The sequence below is a fragment of the Myotis daubentonii genome, chromosome 8, assembly GCF_963259705.1.
Source record: "Myotis daubentonii chromosome 8, mMyoDau2.1, whole genome shotgun sequence".
Classification (NCBI taxonomy): domain Eukaryota; kingdom Metazoa; phylum Chordata; class Mammalia; order Chiroptera; family Vespertilionidae; genus Myotis; species Myotis daubentonii.
This window is the reverse complement of record NC_081847.1, coordinates 16,444,456-16,465,131: the sequence shown is the minus strand read 5'-3', so window position 1 is coordinate 16,465,131 and position 20,676 is coordinate 16,444,456. Positions and strand designations below refer to the sequence as shown.

Sequence of the window (20,676 nt, the reverse complement as noted above, 5' to 3'; positions counted from 1 at the left end):
AATATCTTAATCAATAAAGGGGGGAAAATATCACATGAAAAAAAGTTCTAATTGGTAGTTACAAAACAGTCACAAGGATGTAAATTACAGCATAGGGAATATAGTCAATAATATTGTAACAACTATGTATGGTGCCAGGTAGGTACTAGAATTATTGAGGGAATTGCTTCATAAATTAAATAAGTGTCTAACCACTGTGTTATACATCTGAAACTAATGTAAAATAATATTGAATCAACTGTAATTGAAAAATAAAATTAAACAGAAAGGAAAGAAATATGTGAGAGGAAAAATGAAATGTTGGATGCATAAGGGTGACTTATGCATTCCAAGGTAGAATTCCAAAGTAAGTATGAGACATTTTAGGGCACTGTTACTGCTGCTAAGTGATAGCAAATAGTTAACTGTGTACACAACATCATCCCTGGTAAGGATATTCCACAACAGAAATTCAGTGATACAGTAGAAAGCACATGGACTTAAGTCCTTTGCAAGTTTATTAACCCCTTGAGCCTCAATAAAACAGTGATAATAACACACACTTTACAGCATTTTTGTGAATTTTGAAGATGATTCCCACAGATGACTCTATGGCTAAGATAGTAGGTATATAATAATCACTGACTTCTTCAATCACTGCCATTCCACCTCAGGTGTATCAGTTACCTAATGCTGCATAACAAATCATCCCAAAACTTAATGGCTTAAAATAACAAGTATTTTTTATTATCTCATGATTTCTATGGATCAGAATTCCAGAGCAGCTTAGCTTACCAGTTCTCTCTTGTGGTCTCTCACGAGGTTGCAGTCAGATGTTGGCTAGAGCCACAGTCATCAGGAAGTTGGACAGGACTGAAAGACCCAATCCCACTCATTCACATGGCTTGTAAGTTGGTACTGGCTGTTAGGAGGAAGCCTCAGTTACTCTTCAAATGGTCCCTTCCTCAGGACTACTCAGATTTCTTCACAATATGGTGGCTGGTTTATGATAAAATGAGACATTTTTGGATGACACAAACTATCACACAAGTTAGCCCTGATTCATTGTGGGAGGAGCTACACAGGGCATGAATTCCTAATGGAAAGGAACTTGGGGGGGGGGGGGGGGACAGCTATGAGCTCAGTTGTGTCACTCCAATTTCATACATTGAAGTCACAATCCCCCCCCCCCCCCCAGTTCCTCAAAATGTCTATTTGGAGAGAGGCTCTTTAAAAAGGTAATTAAGTTACTGGATTTCTATACTTGAGGGGTGATGTGCTGGGATTCTTTCAACTGCCAGTGTTGACACAAAAGGAGTGAAACTGAATCTCAATTGAGGTTCCCAACGGAATGTCATCTACTGACTCATCTGTGATGAGTTCATGTGACCGGACCCCTCTGAGTGGGCATGTGAGTGCAGGAAAAGCAGCATTGATAAAGAAGGATCAAGGGGAAGTTTAGGAAATGTCTTTGGGAGAGAGAACTAACTTCTTACCTCTGATGACTCTTATCTTCCATAGGGATATTCTTCTTGCCTTCTGAAGACGTGATGCCAGTGTACTAGTAAGTTTATTGAGGTCTAACACTACCAGGCATGATTCTAAGTGTGTCACATATAATCTTCTCAACAAGCCTGAGAGGAAGGCACTGGTACTATCACCACTTTACAGGTGAGAAATGTGAGGCACTGCAAGGTTAATTAATCTGTTCAAGGTCACACCGCTTATAAGAGGAGGTGGTGCCATACCATGCAGACGGGACCTGAGCCAAAATTCTCAACCTCTGTGTTCTATACTTTTCTAAGACACAATAAGAGTTTGTTGGAACAAGGACAATGTTCTGTGAGGCAGTCACCATCCAAGTGCCCCAGGAATGAATGAAAGCAACATTTCTACAAAGACACATGCCATGAATAATTGCAGATGATAAGTGGCGTGTTCTATACTAGATGACCTGTTGTCTTGTAAACATAAACAAATAGCCAACAAATTAAATGGTATTTATTATGCAAAATTTTTTACTTTCAACCTGCCTGTGAGTTGTAAGGGCAGGCATAGGGTGACCCTTTGTTTCTAATCCTTGTTGTTAGGAGTACTTGTTGAACCCTGATGAGAAGTGCATCCACGTGGCAGACAATTATGAAATCCACCAAATGATCTTTAAGAAGAATCTCAGCATTCAAAGATTGCTCATATGTGACATTAGCACCCACGGATGCAGGGGTGTTGCTCAAGTACTCAGGGATCCAGAGCTGTGGAACAGTCCCTCCCAGGCAGAACCAAGCCACCAGCCAGTCCTGCAGGGAGAAAAGAGTACAAAGTTTTGGTGCCACAAGTCTATTGCCTCTGAGTATTCCTCCTTGTCAACAAGGGATAATCCTGAAGACCTCACAAAAGTACAAATTAAAGGACTTCATTGGAAATCATAGGCATGCAAGAGCTGTGAGACTGAGCTAATCTCATTTAAGAAGCAAGTCTCTGGCTAGAGCCATTCAACATTCTGTTATTCTATTTTTTGCTGTTACTTGGCATTTTTCATGTAATTCCTGAGACCCACACATTAGTTGTTTGCATGATATAAAATCAAATGAGGGAATTTATGTTTTAATTTTTTATTGAAATTTTTACCCAATTCTTATTGTTTTAAACTAGCTATTACAAATGCCTTTGAGAAAAAAGGCTCTTAGTAACCTCATGCCCTCCTGTATTAGTCAGGGTTCTCTAGAGAAACAGAACCAGTTAAGATAGATATAAATATCTATATATCTATAGGAACATCTATATATATGGAGAGAGAGAGAGAGAGAGAGAGAGAGAGAGAGAGAGAGAGAGAGAGAGAGAGAAATTGTAGGGGCTTGAAAGTCCAAAGTCAATAGGTAAGGCCCATAGGCTAAACTTATCTGCAGTAGTTGATATTGCAGTTTTGAGTCCAAAGGTAGTCTGGAGACAAAATTCCTTCTTCTTCTTGAGATCTGTCTTTTCTCTTAAAGCCTTCAACTGATTGGATGAGGCCCACCTACACTATGGAAGATAATTTGCTTTACTCAAAGTCTACTGATTTAAATGTTAATCTACACTAATAAAAGAGAAAGATGCGAATTGACCATACCTTCATGGCACCCACCAGCCAATCAGGAGTGTGTATGCAAATTAACCCAACAGATATGGTGGGTTAATTTGCATATGCAGGCGCCGAGAGGCCAGGGGCAGGACGGGACACTTGCGTTGTTGCCATGGTGATGAAACAGGCCTTCTGCACTGCCCCAGCCCTCCGGGCCTCTAGGCAGCATAGGAAAGCAGAAAGGCAGCTCTGGGCTGGAGCAAAGGTGAAAGGCAGAGCTAGGGGAAAGAAGACCCATTCTTGCATGAATCTTCATGCATCGGGCCTCTAGTCACATATTAGAAGAAAAATAGCTTCACAGCAACAATTGGACACCGTAGCCTAGCCAAGTTGATACTTAAATTAACCATTACAGTTCCCCTCAGAATGGCATCTTGCCTTCTATTTCCTACCTTTCCACTTCCTGGTGACGTATGACCCCCCCTCCTTGCCCCAACCTTGCTTATCCATCTTTGTCTCTATCTTTATCTATAGATCTACACTGTCAAACACTGTAGCACTAGATACATGTGTCCTCTAAAATATAAATTTTCAGAAATTAAAATTAAATAAAATTAAAAATTAAATTCCTCAACATTAGCCATATTCAATTGCCTAATAGCTACATGAAGGTAGTGGTTACCATATAGGACAACACAGAATAGAACATTTCCATAGTTTCTGAAAGTCCCGTTGTACAGAGTTATTTTAGAAGTTTCTTCACTGTGGCTTTGTCTTCACTATCTAGGCCTCCTTCCTCCTCTACTGACTCTTAATCTCGGAGTTTCAGGTTTGCAGTTTCTTTGACCATCTGGATAGTCACATAAATCCTCAATGAGAATGTTGTGAAAAGATATTTTGATGCATTTGTGTAACTGTTGCATAGAATGCTTGGGTATTAGTCAGGAAAAGTAATGCCCATTGCTGAAATAAACAACCCAAAAATATCAGTGACTCAACATAAGGTTTATTTCTTGCCCAAGACACATTCCTGTGCCCTTTTAGTTATCCACTCTTCTTCCAGACCCTCACAGTTCTCCATTGGATCTTCTGCTTCTAGCTGGGCAACTAATGAAAAATGGAGAAGAGGATGCAGAAGGTTTTGGGGCCAGGCCTGGAAGAGGCTGTATCACTTCTGCTCACATTTCACTGGCGAAACCAGGTCATATAGACCCATTTAACTGCTAGAAAGGATGAGAAATGTATTCCCTCTCAGTGCCAAGTAGGAATATTACACTTCCATTCGATATGGAAGTTAAGAAAGGATAAATTTTGGAATTGGAACAAGTCTGTTTGCAAATTCTAGCACTACTTCTGGGCAGCATGATCTTAAGCCAGTTGCTTAGATGTGTGTACCCTCAAAAGGCTGTCGTGGGGTTTAAAAATGAGGCAATGAATGTTACACCAGTGTAAATGCTCAGTGGCAGGAGAGGTTACATGCACACATGCCTGTGACATCACATCCTTTCACCCACCTTCTACTTTTGAGTCATCTTTACTTACAAAGTAAATTTTCCAATAGCCTAGGATGTCTAATATTTCTGCATAGTAATTGCAAAAATGAAATGATTTGCCATGTTTATGTCTGTTATGGGTTGAATTGTGTTCCCAATTCATATGTGGAAGTCCCAACTCCCAGTACCTCGCAATGTAACCTTATTTGGAAACAGAGTCATTGCAGATGCAATTAGTTAAGATGGAGGAAGATGGGGCCCTAATCCAATATGGCTGGTGTTCTTATAAACAGAGAAATTTGTAGACACACATGCACACAGGGAGAATTCCATGTGGAGATGAAAGCAGAGACTATGGTGATACATCCACAAGCCAAGAATGCCAACGATTGCTGGCAACCACCAGAAACAGGGGAGAGGCATGGAACAGAGTCTTCTTCAGAGCCCTCAGAAGGAACTAATCCTGCCAACACCTTGATCTCAAGACTTCTGGCCCCCAGAACTATGACACTAAACATTTCTATTGTTTAAGCACCCAGTTGCAGTACCTTATTATGGCAACCCTGGGAAACTACTACAATATCCAAGCTCATATATACAGGCTTTAATTTAAAAATTGCATGGTATTTACATTTTAAAATGTAAAGTTATAATGTAACATATTTTATAATTAAAATTATAACATATTCCTAAAATCAATTTCTCATTCATTGAGTCAACTGTTTTTGAGCTGCAAAAACAGTAATTTCATATGGTTTACTCTTAGATCCTTATGACTACAGAGCTTTCCTTGTGGTTGTTTAATGGGGCTATTAAGGACCCATCTTTTGAGCTAGAGTCATTAATATTACATAGATTACCAGCTGTGTGACCTTGGTCAAGTTTCTTACCTGTCCTGATCCGTTTTCCTGTCTAGAATAGAGTGTGAGGCTAGATTCTTCCTAACTTCCAGCTAAGACGTTTTGTGGCCTATTGGAACACTTGCCAATCTAGGCAGACTTGATGTCCTGCAGTCCAGGTAGTTCAAAGCAGACCTGCGTATAGTAATCAGCTCTGCTAATATAAAGAGATTTAAGAACAATATTATAAAAGAGTGCTCTAGCAAATTAAATATGCCAAGTGAAGAGCTCCACATTTCTCAAAAGTCTGTTACCATTTAGAACGCATAATTTTAGCCTAAGTATTCTAGAAATATTCACTTAGTTTGCTATGTGTTATTGTTAATAAAGGGGGTCCTGCATCTAAAATTTTCATATGTCATTAATAAATCAACTACACAATTCAAATTGTAATTATTTTGAATTATCTATTTAGTGTTAAATTATAGTTTAGACATTCCTAAAATGGCCTAATAAAAATTTGGGATGTCATCTACTTTGTGTATTTGTGGAAAATAATTAGTTATGTTAATTGTTTGGAGAATTTTTATTATCCTCTAAAAACTATTCTGGATGAGAGTAGACCTAAAAAAAAAAAAATCCTGAAAACAAAAAACATGTTTTTGTTTTCTGTTTTTTTGCCCTCATCCCTTCCAGGGTTGTAGTAAAATGTTGTTTGCACTAAAATCAATAAGGTAAACCTTGTATACTACCATGGGATCAATTTGGCATAATGCTTTGATATAACAACTAAGTAAAAGTAACATCAGTAGTTATTAAATCCTGGGCTTCTATATATTACAGAGCCTGCTCTGGCCCTTATCTGGCCATGACACTTCATGTAAGGCAAGGTGGCCCCAGGGCCAGGGACGATGCTTGCCTGGAGCTTACCTCCCTCCTTACACACACATTCCAGGTACCCACCACCCTGATTCTTTTCATGTCTAGAAAAGTGTGCGGCTAGATTGGGCCCAGCCCCCATCCTCGTGGGGGCCGAGATCAAGGGTGGCTTTCTGACTTGGCGCTCAGAAGAGGGCTCCGCTTGGAGGTCTAACTCTAGCATCTCTCCTGTGAGAATTTTGAAGGGTTAGGGGGAAGGAAGACGCCTGGCTCTGGACGGAGAGGCCTCGGTAACGAGCCCACACCGCGGCCAGCTTCCCCACCAGCAGGCAGCCTCAGCTCGCGGGCTCTGAGTCGGCCTGCGCCTGCCCCGCCCCTCCACGGCGCCCCGCCCCCGCCCCTCCACGGCGCCCCGCCCCCTCTCAGCCCCGCCCCCTGCGCGGCGCCCCCGCCCCGCCCCGCCCCCTTCTCAGCTCCGCCCCCTGCGCGGCTTTGGGGCAGCGTGTTTACCCGCGGTGCATGGTGGGGCCGTTGCCTCGGAAGCCCCGGTTCCCGGGTGGCCAGCGGCGGACGGAAGCGAGAGCAGCGGCGGAGGCGGCAGCATGGTCCCGGCCTCCACACCGCCCTGGCTCCCGGAGAGCCCCGAGTACTGCGAGAGGCTGCGCCGCCTCCAGCTCGAGCTGCGGGACAGGTACGGCCTATCGGAGCGTGGGGGGGACTCGGCCAGCTCCGTGGGTCAGCTGGTGCCCACCGCCCGTTTCTTACCCCTCTCCCGCCCGTGGTTCCCTGGGCCCGGGTCGACACCGACGCCCCCACGCTCCGGGTGACGCCGGAGGACCACGTTTACCGGAGACCCCTCACTTGTTGGCGGTCTCCCGCGGCGGGATGCTGCAGTGAGAGGGAGTTCTCCTGCCTGTCATTCTGATCAAGCCTTGCGAGTGTGTGAACGTCTCCAGGCCCATCCACACGCCTCCTCCCAGTCTCTTCAAGTTGTCATCCCACCCCGGCAGCGGCAGCGCGCTGCAGCGAAGATGACAGGTCCAGGAGCACGTGTGTGTGTGTGTGTGTGTGTGTGTGTGTGTGTGTGTGTGTGTGAGAGAGAGAGAGAGAGAGAGAGAGAGATGCCCTGCTTAAATACAGAAGACTTTGGGGGACAAGATACCCAGCGCAAGGATGAAATTTCCAGCGAGAGAAGTGCAGCTTCCAGAGGGTCCAAGATACCTTGATTAATAACTTGATTAAGACATGAAAGATGAGAACCACAGAAAACAAGATCTAAGCACATAAGAGGGAAAATTATGAAGTAATTTACTATAAATAATCACATCAAAGATAAGTTGTTGGAACTATTATGTAGCTCCTAAATTAATTGAAACTAGAAATCTCATTAGTTGAAAGGAAATAGATCTTTGGATCTAATGATAACACGTTTAATGAGTGTTAAAAGTTACAAAATCATTTTAGTGAAGAGGAGAGCTGTGTGTGTGTGTGTGTGTGTGTGTGTGTGTGTGTGTGAGACAGTTCTAAAATGACAACAATTACATGTCAGGTAAAGGCAGAAGTGGTTTTTGAAAGGAATTATATTCATCTAATGCTAGCTTTGATTCTTGTCAAATATTTATAGAGCATCTACAATAGGCCTTCTTAATTGTCCTAATCATATTTTACCTCTTAATCTTTTTCTACATCCTCTTTTCTTTCTGACATGCCACTAATCACCCACCCCAGTGACCTCTTCATCTCCAGCTTTAAAAAAAAATCTCTTCCTGAAGTTCATTCCCTGCACCAAGTACTGACAACCCATTCCCTAAGTTCTGTGACCTTGGATTCTTACAGCACTCTAGATAATAGCTTTAAGTGACTTGCTCCCCGCCCAGACTGAGAATTCCAGGAGGACAGGAATTATATCTAACTGGATCTTTAGCTTGTGATACGTAGAAGGGGCTTGATAAATATTTGTTGAATGAATGGAAGGAATGCCAAAGTCAGCCAGCTAGTGTCCAGGAGTTATGAATGTCTTGTATAGAACCTAGTAGCCACACATTGAGACCAAATAATGACCATTTTCCAAGTAACCAGGAAAAGTGGACAGTGTGATATTTCAAAGATGATATTAACTTTCTGCACATACCTGATAATTAAGAGATGAGACATTGCTCTGTAAATTAGTGTTTTTTGACTCTGTTCTTTAAAAGAGTAGCTGAGTTACTCCAGGCCTTTAGTTATGTGTACCTCTTAGCCCAAGTTCTTTTTATTTTTTATTGATTTTATTGATTTTTAGAGAGATAGGAATGGGGAGAGAGAGAGAGAGAGAGAAACTTAAGTGTGAGAGAGAAATTAATCACCTGCCTCCTGCATGTGACTGGGAATTAAACTCGTGACCTCTTGGTTCATAGGTTGACGCTCAAGCACCAGCCGGGCTTAGCCCAAGTTCAAATTTCAAAATGTTACTGGTTCAAATGGCATTCTTTTTGAACTAATTGTGAGTTATCATTTTTTGCTTCCTCTGCTAGAACACCGGGCTGTTTATAGTCCTTGAAGTATAACTATGTCATTATTATTGCTCACTTTATGTTTCACATTAAATACTTAACTATGTAGCAAGGTGAGGCTGTTGAAATTATATAACGAATTTGATTCAAATTGTATAACCTATTCATGGTTCTGGATTTGGAGGTTTGTTTTAATTTTAAGTCAGTACAATTCTGTTCCTCCATATTCATTTTTTATTTTAAAAGTCTGTAACTAGCTCTAGCACATAGTTAATAAATACAGAGGCAAATAACTTGGGTTTCAGAGAAAACTGCAGTAGAACCGTGGAAACCTGGGTTCTAGTCCATGAACAGTTGTGTCACCTTGAGTAGGTCATTCAGCTTCTTTGAACCTTAGTTCCTCACCAGAAATGAGGAGCCTTGATTAATATGTAAAGTAAGGCCTCAGGTTTTCTTTTTGTCTCTACTGGAGTAAAGAGGCTTGGAGTAAAAGAGTTGAAACGTGTAGTTTTGCAGAGCAAACTGAATATCATTGCTTTCTATTTGAGTGTTTGAATGCCCCCCCCCCTTTTTTTTTAACCAATCCCAGCGATCAAAAGGACCATTGTCTCTTAAAACTCAAGAGTAATTTTAAAGGCTGCAGCAATCCTGGGTATTCGCTTTATAAAAAATTTCCTAGGAGTATAAGATAAAAAAACAACTTGTCCTTTCTCGGCCCTCTTTGAGGTGGGTCATTGCAATGTTAGCTGGTCTAATGATAGGCTTTTCCCTTGTAGCCGGTGTATTTGTAGCTCAAATTATCTTAGCTGTAGTCACACAGATGCGATTTTATATTCTAAAACGTCTCCTTTTTGTATACAGCGTTTTCTCTGCACTGTGGTGAAAGTCAATCATTGAATCTGAAAGAGCCTAGTAAAGTGACTTGTTACAGTGTGTGTAGTGCTGCAAGCATGGTAGAAACATGTAACTGGAATTGACTCTTGCAATTATATAAAAACGTTCCTTTAAGAGGCCCATTAACCAGACCCAGTTTTTTTCAATGCCATTATTGATTCACGGTGAGTTATCATAATAGTTCAGAAATTGACACTGAGATATTTGTTGAGTGACACTGAAGATGGTATTGAGACAAAAGCAGAATAACTGGTGGCTTAAAAGGAGAAAAGCAAACATGGCTGCACTTTAAGGACTGCCCAGCTGTGTAAAAGTTAAAAAGATTGGAGGTGGGGGTCTGGGGGTGGGGATTCAGGTGACTGGAACCACAAACTATGGGTACCCATCCCAGGGCTGGATGTTTCAAAGATACTGAAATAAAGATTTAACATGTAGAAATTGCAAGAGGATCCTCCAAATATACCTTCCTCTGGCTTTTTATTGGAGTAAATATATGGTTTTAAGTCTTAAATTTAAAACATATATGAAAGACAGCATTCAGAGGTGGGGGGCGTGGATGATGAGGCTAGAAACGGCCTGGGTTGAAGAATTGATGAGATTATAATCATTTTGCCTGGAATAGGAGGCCAAGAGGTGTTTGATTGTGGCTTTTTAGTGTATGAAGTGTCACCATAGAGAACAAGTATGGCCAGCAGATGTCTGTATTGTAAATCATGAGAAAGAAGACACCTACTAAGAAGAGCTACTAGTGGCTAAGTGGGCTCAAACTAAAACAGCAACAACAAAAACATTTAAAAAAAAACAAAAAAAAAAACCCAAAAAACAAAAACAGAGCCTAGCTGCTGTTTCTACACAGGGACCTCTTATGCAAACTGCCCTTCAAGGAGAGACCTGCACCAAACTGCCTGCCTGTGAACTGAACTGCCTGCCTGCACTGTGTTCCTGCCATCTGAGTCGGCCCTTATTATAAAGGAGTCTCTGGAATCCTATTTTAACGAATAGGAGTGAGGTGTTCCCCATCCAGTCAGAGCTGTGCAGCTCCAACCAACCAGAGCAGCTCTATCTTGACCAATCAGGACAGTGCCTTTTGGACCAATCAAACGGAAGATTTGGTGTGCTTATTTGCATGAGAATAGACCAATTAGGGATCAGAGGTGGGGATTTCTGTCCATGTAAGCCAGGTTCCTTTTGTCTTTGAGAGTTCATTTGCCCTTTCTACCCAAGACTGTTTCCCTGGCTGAGGTGAAACACCAAAGATATCTAGTCTGGCAGGAGCAGAGTGGATCAGACAATAGAAGAGCAGAACAGAGCTGTGCATCCTGAGAGGGGCTGGTTCCAGGGCTGCCTTACAGCCAGGCTGTATTGCAATTGAGCAGTTTTGCACTAAATAAAGTTTCCTTCTTTGCCACTCCAAATAGGAATTCCTGTTGGTGTTGAATTGGCCCAAATGACCAGTATCTATAGAAGGTTAAGCAGGAACAAAGTTGATCATTATTAACATTCATTATTAAAAAGAACTAGTTGCCCAGCTGGTGTGGCTCAGTGGTTGAACATCAACCTATGAACCAGGAGGTCACAGTTTGATTCTGGGTTAGGGCACATGCCAGGATTGTGGGCTCAATCTCCAGTAGGGGTTGTGCAAGAGGTAGCCAATCAATGATTCTCTCTCATCATTGATGTTTCTATCCTTCTTCCTTCCTCTCTGAAATCAATAAAAATAAAAAGAATTTGTTGCTTGGGAGCTGATGGATTTCCAGTCTGTGGACCTGTTTCACTAGAAGTCATGGTTGAATTTTAAAAATTATACTAAAGTTCAAGTTTACGTAAGAGTTGGAAAGTAGGAGGACAAAGATCTCTAATATTCCCCTCACCTAGGTTTCTCAACTCAACATTTTCTTACATTTTCTTTTTCTCTATCTACTTATCTATCTAAAATTATTAGTCTTTTCTGAATAATTTTAGAATTATAAGTATGATGCCCCTTCTGTGAACCCATGTTGTGTTTGGTTGCCATGCCGCTGTAGTCTCTGCCAGTCTGGAACTGTTCCTCAGTCTTTTCCTGTTTTTCATGTTCCTGAGAGTTTCACAGAGTACAGCTTTCATTCCAGAGGGTGATCCTCAAACTGGGTCCACTTGATGTTTCTTCATGACCAGACTGGTCATACTTTCTTGACAGGAACACCACAGATATGAAGCATGACACCAAGGGCACAAGGTCATAGATGCATTTAAGGGTGTCTTTGTCCTTGTAATTTAATGACAAATTGCTTACACTGTCCAGTCATTCATTCTTTATTAATTGCAGTTGTACCATATTCCTTCATTTCTAAGTTCAGTCTTATTAAGTAAAAACCTATGAGAAACTATTCATTTTAAAATTGTGTTTCTAGCCCTAGCCGGCTTGGCTCAGTAGATAGAGTGTTGGCCTGTGGACGGAGGGTCCGTGTTTGATTTGTTATGCCCAGAGTTCGGGGTCCCCAATAATCCACCACCAGGGAGCCTCCTCCGATGCAAAAGCAACGAGTCTTTATTGATCAATTCTAGAATTGGCTCCCAGCCTCTATCTGGCACAGCGGTGAGGCGAGAGAGCGTGTCCCAGGAGAACAAAGGTTATATAGGGCTAGCTATTTGGGGTGGGCTTTAGGGGTGACGTGAGTTACAGAGATTGGTCAGGTTTTTACAGCATAAGGGTCAGGAAGTGACCATCACATTCTGAAGGTTGGAGCCGTCCTCCACTATAGCCTTATTAGGACCTTAGCTACATTTCAGGAGCTTCATTGGTCCACTCAGGTGGGTGGTTGGGAGAGTTAGGACAATACCAGCATTCTTGTGGTCACTCTCCGGGGGGGGGGGGCAGGGGGGGGGTTGGGCTGAGGGCCAAGCCTTGCAAGACAAGATAGAGGAGAGGGAGAAGAGTATGTCTCTGCTTCGTCCTTGAAGAGGGAGGTGGGTGTATTTCTGCTTAGTTCTTTCAAGTTCCGTTCTGTCCCTTCAGATTCTGATCAGGGCAAATACCCCGGTTGTGGGCTCAAACCCCAGTAGGGGGTGTGCAGGAGGCAGCTGATCAATGATTCTCTCTCATCATTGATGTTTCTATCTCTCTCTTCCCCTCCCTTCCTCTCTGAAATCAATAAAAATCTTTTTTTTAATTGTGTTTTTAATAAGTTTTTCCTTTTAATCTTTGATTCTTTTTTTTACCATAGGCATACCCCCAACTAAGGAATAGGTTATATTCCCCAAGCAAAGATTAGGTGTCTGGATTTTATATCCCATTTTTCCATTAAAAGAATTTCAGTTAAATTGTGCTAAACAATGAAATTTACTTAACCTATCATATAGCTAACAGAGTAAATTTGGGGCTTTTTTTTTTTTTTAAGGAAAAATTATCTGAAAGAAAAACAGACTAATTATGAGCTCATAAATGGAATGTGGGCTCAGCCCCTTTCCTTCAAGAGAACAACCTGAGCTCGCCTTCTGTTGGACTTTTTGTCTTTGATTCACAGTATTTTTTATAACATTTTCCTCTCAGACATTATATGATTTCTCTTTTGGCCTTTAGTTAATGTTAACTTAGATTAGCAATGTGACCTCAATTAGACAAGATTGAAGCCGGGACTCTGGCGGTGGTCATGCGGAGCCCTCTGTGGGTAAACCTCCCAAGGGCTCTTTTGAGGATCAGGATGGCTTCCCATTCAACAGTTTCACCCCCTAGCCCCTTGGTTTTGGCTGCTGCCCTCTCCACTTTCCCCCCCTTCTTTCCCAGGCCGGGTGTGCAGGGTAAGCTTTCTCCTCGCTTATTTCCAGCGCCGACCTGAACATCAAGGCGAAGTCTTTACTGGTGGTAGCTCCAGGGAATAGCAGTTAATGACAAATCATGGTGATGTTACAAAGTTATAAAAAGAAACCCCCCCAAATTTGAAGTAATAGTGTTAGGTGACCTGGTCCTCACTAAATATCAGTGAGGCCAGGTTTATTTTTCAGAGACCTATTCCTAACTCAGACACTTGGCTCTGCCCAAGCTTGACTGGTTGGGAGCAGAGCAAGCCACCAGTCTTTAGTCCAAGGTGGATTTGTGGAAGCATCATGTCCAGTCCTGATGTGCCACCATCGCAGAGATAGCTGGCCATATTACATCTTACGTATTTGTATGTTTATTGTCTGTCCTTCCCCCTAGAATGTCAGCTGCCTGATGACAGGGTTTTTGGTTGCTTTGTTCACCATGTTAGTCTCTAGGCCTAGAACTTATTTATAGCCTGGCTCATCATGGTACTCAAGAAATACTTGAGAGCAGGGCTGGGAATGAACCTGTGTCCCAGCTTTTTCTTACAGCATTCCCCATTTACTTTAGAAGCTTGTTGTTTCTGCTTTGTGTTAGTGTCCTCTTTCCTTTTTAGACATCCCTGGTGACGGCTAAGTAATTTCAGATCTTGAGTTTCAGATACAGCCAGCATTTTCTGTTTCTTAGAGAGACCAGAGAAGCATTCTCACAAAAGTGTGATTTTGAAGGTGATCATATTCTAAATTCACTAGCCTATTACTTCTCAGTATAATTATTTACAAAATATTTTCTTTCTGTACTACAGTGAAAAGAAGAGATTGGAGCTGGAAAAGAAACTTTATGAATACAGTCAGTCCAATATATACAGGTAAGATATGACAGTGGTAACAGTTTTTAAGCCACTTTGCATATGTTAATTAAAATTTAACCCTAATTATGTTGTAAATACCATAGTTGCAGAACTTTTACCCTTCTCTTATTTGTAATATGTAATAGTTTCAAGTAAACACTGCAATATAATGACTATCAAATGTAAGAATAAATTTGATTAAAATTAGCATAAGATAAATTTTTTTTTCCATTATTTGGAGTCTATTTTTCTTAAACAGCTTAAGAGTTAGACACATTATAGTCTGCTATCTTTTTGTTAACAATTTACCCATTAAACTTGTGTAATAATTAAGGCATAATTACTATAGCTGACCTTTCAACAAACTGTTTTAGGCAGGTTACATAGTGTCCCATTTGTTCCCAGATATATGACAATGAATGTTAAAGTTATTATGGACAATAAATAATATACATGCTATCCTTTTTAGGTTACTTACTCTAATATTGAGAGCAAACTTTTACTTTTAATACTATAATATGGAAACTGAACTTCATCCTTAAGCCAAATGTATAGTGTTACTGCCAGTATTACTTATATGGAAAATTTCTCGCTATGATAGTACTAAGTTTGGAATTTATTCATATCATAATGAGTGAAAAATGAAAACATCTTATCCAGAAGAGAGAGAAGCCAAGAGTGCTTTAAAACCAAGTCACCGATCAGGTCCTTTTATTTCCTGATCTTCCACATTATTCTTTGGTTTTAAGATTTAGTGTACTTCCAAAGGTACCAGCAGGGAGGACAGTCATGTCTCTGGGCTCTAGGAGGGACAAGAAGAGGCTACAAGATGATGGAAGAAATAGCAGTGTTGTGGATGCCATGGCCTCAGAAGTGGGCCCAGGCCTTAGAGGATCCATAGCAGTTGCCATTTTTCTAGCCCACAGCCAAAGGGGCAGAAGAAAGAGTGTGCACTCTTTCTGTGGCCTGTTCTGAGACAACTTCCTGACATAATGGTGGCGAGAGAATTATGGGAACCTTTATCAAGCTATCAGTTTTCTGAGTTTGTTCCCCACTCTCAAGCTCTTGTTGTTTCCTGTGAGACACAGGGTATGGTTTTCTAAAAAGATGCTTCCCTTGACTGCCTGTAGGATAAACTTCTGTCTCACATGGCTGCCTCAACCTGGTTACCCCAGAAGGCAGAGCCTGAGACAAGGATTGTGTGTAGGTGGTAGGTGTTTTGTTTTTGTTTTTGTGGGTAGTAGTTTTTTTTCAGGAAGTGGTCACATAAAACTGGAGAGCAGGGCTGGGAAGAATGAAGTAGGAGTTGGTCACTGCTCTGGGCACCTGGGGCTGATCCCTCCTGACCTTCAGAGGCACAGTGTCGATTGCTTCTCTGCTCCTCACAAGTGTCCATGCAAGGAAGGAAAGGGGGGCTTTTTACCTCCTGGTTTCTGACCCCCATTGGTCAGGGCCATGACAGGGGGTGTTAACTCCTTCTCATACCCAGGTTTTCCTTGTTGCAAATTCAGAAAAGCAGCCCTGGGAAAGCAAGATACCAGGCACAGCTGAGGCAGGTGGTACCCGGTTGCTGCAGCCGTGACTGGTAGAAGAAAGCTGGGTCAGGAGGATGTGAGGAGGGCATGGGAAGTATCTGGTACAAGGGCTTACCATACCCACTATTATATGACCCTGCCAGCCTCTCCCTTACATTTTACATGGACTAAAACTTCAGTTTCTGAAGCATGACAGGATCTTTTGTAGTATAGTGTAAACAGGTAGATTCTGTTGCCAAGTCCCTCGATTTAGCCTGAACTCCACCAGCTCTTAGCCGTGTGACCTTGGGACAATTACTTCAACATTCTGTGTCTCCATTTTTTATCTATCAAATAGGGATAAGTGTCTGACCAAGAGTAAGAGTCAATATTATTTATTATTATTATTGTCATATCACTGTTATTCATCTTTGAACTTTCCTACATACTACTTCGTCTGCTCCAGTGTTTTTCCCTCAACTGTTCACTCATGCTTTCCCCAATTTTGGATTAAGTCTTAACCAACCTTCATGTCAGCTGAAAAATAATTTCTACTGGGAAGGCTTCCCTGACCCCTTCAACTAGGTCAGGTTGCCCAGTCCTGTCAGAGGCCCTTGCAGTGTCCCACATAGCATTCCTTACACTGTATTTTATTTATCTCATTTTTTAAAATTTATTTATTATCTAAAGTTTTACATATGTCTCATTTTCCCCCACTTGACATTCCCCCCCCCCCCACTCCAGCCATTCCCACCCTGGGCAAGTCCCCACTGCCCCAGTGCCTGTGTCCATTGGTTATGCTAATATGCATGCATACAAGTCCTTTGGCTGCTCTCTAACCCCCCCTCCCCTGCCATTTGTCTCTGGATCTATTATGGTTCATCAAATTATGTTGATCATTATATCCTACATTTGAGTGAGATCATGTGATATTTATCTTTCTCTGACTGGCTTATTTCACTTAGCATAATGTTCTCCAGTTCCATCCATGCTGTTGCAAATGGTAAAAGTTCCTTTTTTATAGCAGCATAGTATTCCATTGTGTAGATGTACCAAGGTTTTTAATCCACTCATCTACAGATGGGCACTTAGGCTGTTTCCAGATCTTAGCTATTGTAAATTGTGCTGCTATGAACATAGGGGTGCATATATTCTTTCTGATTGGTGTTTCTGGTTTCTTGGGGTATATTCCTAGAAGTGGGATTACTGGGTCAAATGGGAGTACCATTTTTAACTTTTTGAGGAAACTCCATACTGTCTTCCACAGTGGCTGCACCAGTCTGCATTCCCACCAGCAGTGCACGAGGGTTCCTTTTTCTCCACATCCTTGCCAGCACTTGTCATTTGTTGATTTGTTGATGATAGCCATTCTGACAGATGTGAGATGGTATCTCATTGTTATTTTGATGTGCATCTCTCAGATGATTAGTGACTTTGAGCATGTTTTCATATATCTCTCGGCCTTCTGTACGTCCCCTTTCGAAAAGTGTCTATTTAGGCCATTTTTTGATTGGATTGTGTATATTCCTTTTGTTAAGTTGTATGAGTTCCCTGTAAATTTTGCAGATTAAACCCTTATCTGAAATATCATTGGCAAACATGTTCTCCCATGCAGTGGGCCTTTTTGTTGTTTTGTTGATGGTTTCTCTTGCTGTGCAGAAGCTTTTTATTTTGATGTAGTCCCATTTGTTTATTTTCTCCTTAGTCTCTATTGTCCTAGGAGCTGTGTCGGTAAAGATATTGCTACAACATATGTCTGCTATTTTGCTGCCTATGGAGTCTTCTAAAACTTGTATGGTTTCCCATCTTACATTTAAGTCCTTTAGCCATTTTGAGTTTATTTTTGTGTATGGTGTAAGTTGGTGATCTATTTTTATTTTTTTGCATGTATCTGACCAAATTTCCCAACACCGTTGAATAGACTGTCTTGACTCCATTGTATGCTCTTGCCTCCTTTGTCAAATATTAATTGAGCATAATGGCTTGGGTCGATTTCTGGGTTCTGTTCTGTTCCATTGATCTATATGTCTGTTCTTGTGCCAGTACCTGGCAGTTTTGAGAACCGTGGCTTGGTAATATCGTTTGATATCTGGTATTGTGATCCCTCCAACTTTGTTCTTCTTTCTCAGGATTGCTGTGGCTATTCAAGGCCTTTTATTATTCCAGATGAATTTTTGGAGAGTTTGTTCTAGATCTTTGAAGTATGCCGTTGGTATTTTAATGGGGATTGCATTGAATCTGTAGATTGCTTTGGGTAGTATGGACATTTTAATGATATTTATTCTACCAATCCATGAACATGGTATGTTCTTCCATTTTTTTATGTCTTCCTCTACCTCTTTTTTCAATGTCCTGTAGTTTTCCGAGTACAGGTCTTTTACCTCCTTAGTTACGTTTATTCTTAGGTATCTTAATTTTTTGGTGCAATGGTAAATGGGATTGTTTTTTTCGTTACTTATCTCATTTTCTTTGTTTTCCCTGTTGACCTCGCTGAGTGGCTTTCATATTCAGAGCACTGAATATATGAATGATTGCATGGATGGATGGATAACTTACTTATGTAGTCAGCTTTGAAGGTTAATGTAAGGGCAGGAATGAAATTATACTTTGATGGAGAAGGCATGGTTACTATTGTACCTATTCCAGGTGGATGCTGGCCACCATCAGCAGCTTCACCAAACGCCTGCGTGTGAAAGACGGTATTACCTCATTATTCTCACTTACGCTGAAAATCGTAGACATGGGTAGCAGTAAAACCACTCTTAAGTTTTTGTTCATAAGGAAAAATGGGGACAGCCAACTAAGATCAAAGCACAGAATTATTAGCACAATAAAGAAATTCTTGAAAATTATTGGCTTAAGTGTAGAGATTTAAGATCTGTTGAAGATTAATTTTTAATATCTTCAGCATCTTTGCAAATCTGCTTTTGAGGATGAACATTTTTATGGTTTTCAATTTATTTTTGCTTGATAGAATACCATTGAATAATTTATTGAAACAACAATACAAATGCTACTGGTATTTTTATGATTTATGTACTTGTGAAAAAGAAAGAGCCAGAGATAGCAGTGTTGGTTCTGGAGTGGGCTGCATATCCTGAGTTCTTTGATACTACACTTTGGATGAGTCCCTAAAGGTTTTTTCACATTTTGAGTAGAGTTACAGTCTATAAGTTATTATAAAATCCTATATAATAAAGAGCTAATATGCTAATTAGACCAAACAGCAGAACGACCATCCAGATGACATTCTGGATGAAGCCAGGGCTACAAGGGCCGGCCAAGGCTGCAAGGACTGAGCCCCTTGCACGAATTTCATGCATCAGGCCTCTAGTACTTTAATAATATAGTATGTTGTTGCCATTTCGAACAAAATTTTAAAATTATATCTAATGAGAGCTCTTTATTTTAAATTTCAAACTTTTTTATTGTTTATGGATTGTGGCTTATAGTTTGATTTCCATAGGGCAGGTAGTTTTGAGATTGTCATTTAAAAGAATTCTAATGGGCTTTTCCTCTGAACTTGGCCACGTAGACACCACTCTTAGAATCACATTTATTTTTTAGGAAGAAATTCATATAAATCTTTACTCTGTGAATGTTATAATATGGTCTTATATATATTTCTCAGGAGAGTGATGCCTAGATGTGATACCTCAGTGATGTTGCATTAATTTCCTCTTTCTAAAAATGCATATGCATTCTGTCCTTTACGTTTCAGTGTTTGGGGAAAATAATATAGCATACATTGTCTCACTAACAGTTTTGTTAAAGAAAATTCTCCTAAACTAATAAATATTAAACTTGGTGCTGACTATTGCAAGAAATATTTCATTTCAGTGAAGCAGTTCATGATTTAGTCCTCAGAAATGGACTAGGAGATGAAAAATGTTTCTTCCCCAGTTTCACTTTGTGTATTCCACAAGTTTGTGCTAAATAAATGTATGCTATGTTTTTTTCACCAAAAATAGAATGCAATAAACATCTTCAAATTCAATTTCTTAAAAAAAGAAAATTCTCCTTAGTCAGATTCTGACTTTGTTGTTTTAAAAATCTGCTTTTATTTTTCTAGAGTTAAGCTGAAGTATGTAAAACTAAAGAAATACCTGAAGGAAATATGTGAATCAGAAAAGATGGCTCATACTCGAAACCAAGAATATTTAAAGCAGTTTGAGTATTTCCAAGCTCATATTGGACACTTTACCACCACAAGTACACAGAAGCTTCAAGAACTAAAGGTGACATCTTGTTTTGTATTATGTTTTTTTCTAAAATCCTTTTTTGCTAAAATCAGAAATAATGAGCACTACGTTTCAGATCAGTGGCAGTCACAATGTTCAGTTCATCTATACTCTAAAAGATTGTCAATTTTCTGTATGCATTAGCACGTGGCCAAATTTTGATCAGAGCACTTGAAGCTGCATCTTTTCAGATTCCTACTTTAGTTGAGGAATTAATGGAATATCTATACTCTGTTGTGCCATATGGATTAACTTAAAAGCACATACATCACTAGCCACTACCTGGCACATGGTATTTGTTGGACTCATGGTTGAATTTGAGCAGCAATAGAGTTCCCTCTGAATGTTTTTTTTCTGTGGCCCTCTGTTCTGGTCAGGCAGTGTGCTGAGGGAAGACTGAGGGGATAGAACTGGCCCTGAGGAGTTTGCCTTCATGCTCCTCGTTGTGTGCCCCAGAGCAGCTGCTCTTAGCAGCCCTTTCTGATTCTGGTGTCCCATTCCCTTAAGGTGCTTGGCAACTTTCTGCTCTACAAATTATGCCAAGTGTGAAGGGCGAGGCCTTTTTTCTCACCATTTCGGTTGCTCAGAAGTTGTTGCCCAAGTTAACCCACTGAATACTGGTTATAGGAAAAGTGGCTTCAGTACTTCCCTTTCTT

General features: G+C 40.7%; 1 protein-coding gene across 7 annotated transcripts in view; it reads left to right on the top strand.

Annotated features, from left to right (window-relative positions):
- The first annotated feature begins 6,737 nt into the window (after window positions 1-6,737).
- The window catches only part of KIZ (kizuna centrosomal protein), a 119,014-nt gene continuing 105,075 nt past the window's right edge, over window positions 6,738-20,676 (top strand). For 3 of the 7 annotated variants that reach the window (XR_009454018.1, XM_059705410.1, XM_059705405.1), the window contains exons 1-3: window positions 6,739-6,942; window positions 14,221-14,283; window positions 19,852-20,017. Coding sequence is in view for 5 of the 7 variants with exons in the window: in XM_059705410.1 (XP_059561393.1) it covers window positions 6,854-6,942; window positions 14,221-14,283; window positions 19,852-20,017 (318 nt within the window). In the remaining 2 variants the exon portion in view is untranslated. Of the gene's footprint in view, window positions 6,943-14,220; window positions 14,284-19,851; window positions 20,018-20,676 lie in introns of those variants that run through there. The other 4 variants (XM_059705408.1, XM_059705409.1, XM_059705407.1 and 1 more) reach the window with 3 other exon arrangements.